A 2,643-nucleotide genomic window follows, 5' to 3' on the forward strand; every position below is an offset into this window, starting at 1 on the left:
CTGTAACTTCTTTAAAAGCAGCAATTAACAATGAACAAACATCTACATCAAGAGCAAATATAGATGATGTGCAATCAAATATAAGCAACAATGATACTTTGGAGTGTGGATTATTGGAATCACTGAATATGGCAAAGATATGTTTATTTACTAAAGTAATAGAATGGAAAAGAAGTCTAATATTAAATTGCCATAAAGAAATTGAAAGAAAAAAATTAATTAAAGTTACTTTAATATACAAATATTTAAAGAGAAGACAGAGAAAGGCTGATTTACACAGATTTTGGGTGCGACCAATATTTAGTGTACAAAAAAGATATCAACAAGGGGACAGTGATAATCTAATCAAGGAGATAATCAATACTGATCCTGACAAATATTTTGAATATTTTCGTATGAATATTGATGTATTTAATAAATTATTAGAGTTAATTGAGCCAAGTATCACAAAACTAGATGTTGTCAGATCTCCAATATCAGCAACTACACGATTACAAATATGTTTACGATATTTGGCATCAGGCGATAGCATGCACTCAATTTCGTTTGCATTTCGCGTTGGACTGAACACAGTATCTAAGATTGTGTCTGAAACATGTCAGGCTATTTGGGATAATTTGAAAGATATAGTTTTTCCTGAAAATTCTGAAAATTTATGGCTACAAAGAGCAAAAGAGTTCGAAGAATTATTGGATTTTCCAAACTGCATTGGTGCCATTGACGGAAAACATGTTGTACTTCAGGTATAGAAAAAAAATTGTGTTAATAATAAATATCAACAGTTGTATAACTTAATTTAAATATTAATAGTTTTTTGCTTTAATTTTTGCGTTTTTTACATTTTAGGCTCCACCTCATGGGTCAACGTATTATAATTATAAAAATTCTCACAGCATTGTGCTTTTAGCAGTCGCAGATGCCAATTGCTGCTTTACAATCGTAGATATTGGTGCTGAAGGTAGACGAAGCGATGGAGGAATATTCCGTGATAGCAAACTTGGGCATCAATTAGAAAATAACGATTTAAAGTTACCGAAAGCAAGGTCAATTTCAGAAAACGGTCCAACATTACCATATGTTTTAGTGGGAGATGCAGCTTTTGGTTTAACTTCGTATATGCTACGTCCATACCCTCAATCGTGCAATTTGAATATTATAAAAAGTATATTTAATTACCGATTAAGTCATACTCGGAAAGTTGTTGAATGCACTTTCGGTATTTGGACTGGCAGATGGAGAATTTTTCGAAGGCCTCTTATAACAAATGTTGATAATGCAATTTTGATTGTTCAATCAACTGTCTGTTTACACAATTTCTTGATGATGAAAGATCTTAATCTTCCTATAGAAAACAGATCATATTCTGTAAATATTCCTTTACAAGATCAAAATTTATGTCAAGGATTATACAGTCTTGAAAGTTTAAAAAATAATACATTTTGTGGGAGTACTGTGAGAGATCAATTTACGCAATATTTTTCTACATCTGGAGCTATAAACCAACAGTGGACAAAAGCTTATACACGTGATTATTAAATACAATTTTATTTGAAAAATAAACATTGGTTCTTTATCATTTACTCATACATATTTTATATACATAAACAGTCTTATATGTATAACATGTATAAACAATCTTTTAATCTTATAAACAGACTTTTCTCGATGTTAGTTAAATACTTGTAACACTTTTAGAAATCTGTGTTTCACACACACAAACATCTCTTTATATGAAACTCTTCTAATCTAATATTTTCTAATACTTTTTGGTACTTTTAAAACGTCTTGAGTAGACTTCTCTGCAAAATTTTACTGCTTATTTACTACTTTTTTTATAAACTAAAATAATCGTATTCTATAATCTTATAATTATCTCATTTTTCTTTACTTTTATCACAATATATCTTAATCATAAAAAATCATACTTTTAATAATCTTTGAAACAAGAAACAAAAATCTTTCAAACAAAAAATTTTGCAGATAAATAAAATTAACTTACTTCCTAATTCGTTAAGGTTCCTGGATACTTGTACAATTATATTCAAATTATGTAAAAAAAACAGATAGTATGCAGTAAAAATAGTTCATTTTGACGTGTATTACAAAATATTTGTTTAATTTTTTACGTTTGACGTCAAAATTTCAAAATATAGCTGTGCAAGTACTCATGAGCCTTTATATTGCAACAAGAATAAGACCAAGAGTAGCAAGAATAAAATCCTCCAAAGGTATATCTTTTGTTTAAGTCTCTTTTGCCACTTCAATTTCGTAAAGTTTTGTTAAAAACTCAATTTCTAATTTTGACCTTTCTTCAGATAAACCTTCAGATAAACGTAGTAAAAATCCATCAATCGGAGTTGGATCCTTGTTTTCCTTCAGCGCTTGTGTAAGAACTTCGTCACATTTATCTACACTTTGGAATTTCTTCCTTTCTGTTAACAAAGTAAAACATATTAATTAGTATTTCAATATTTATTTAAATTTAATTCATGTAAATAAAATGACAAACAGAAATTATACTTTTTGATGTTGTGGATATTGAAGAAGAGCCTGGAGTTGATTGCACATCATTCAAATCATTTATATTTGCACTTGGTGTAGATGTTTGTTCATTGTTAATTGCTGCTTTTAAAGAAGTTACAG

At 28.9% G+C, this 2,643-nt stretch overlaps 1 protein-coding gene across 1 annotated transcript; it reads left to right on the forward strand.

The window, feature by feature from the left end:
• Positions 1 to 236: 236 nt before the first annotated feature.
• LOC112466061 (protein ALP1-like) lies at positions 237 to 1,897 on the forward strand (the record flags this gene model as incomplete). Its single annotated transcript, XM_025033945.1, has 2 exons — positions 237 to 743; positions 847 to 1,897. Coding segments are annotated over 2 exons (1,197 nt in total), but the record flags the coding sequence as incomplete, so codon positions are not given.
• Between the last annotated feature and the right edge of the window lie 746 nt (positions 1,898 to 2,643).

The sequence above is a fragment of the Temnothorax curvispinosus genome, unplaced genomic scaffold, assembly GCF_003070985.1.
Source record: "Temnothorax curvispinosus isolate PA1 unplaced genomic scaffold, ASM307098v1 QBEX01015789.1, whole genome shotgun sequence".
In the NCBI taxonomy this organism is placed as follows: Eukaryota; Metazoa; Arthropoda; class Insecta; order Hymenoptera; family Formicidae; genus Temnothorax; species Temnothorax curvispinosus.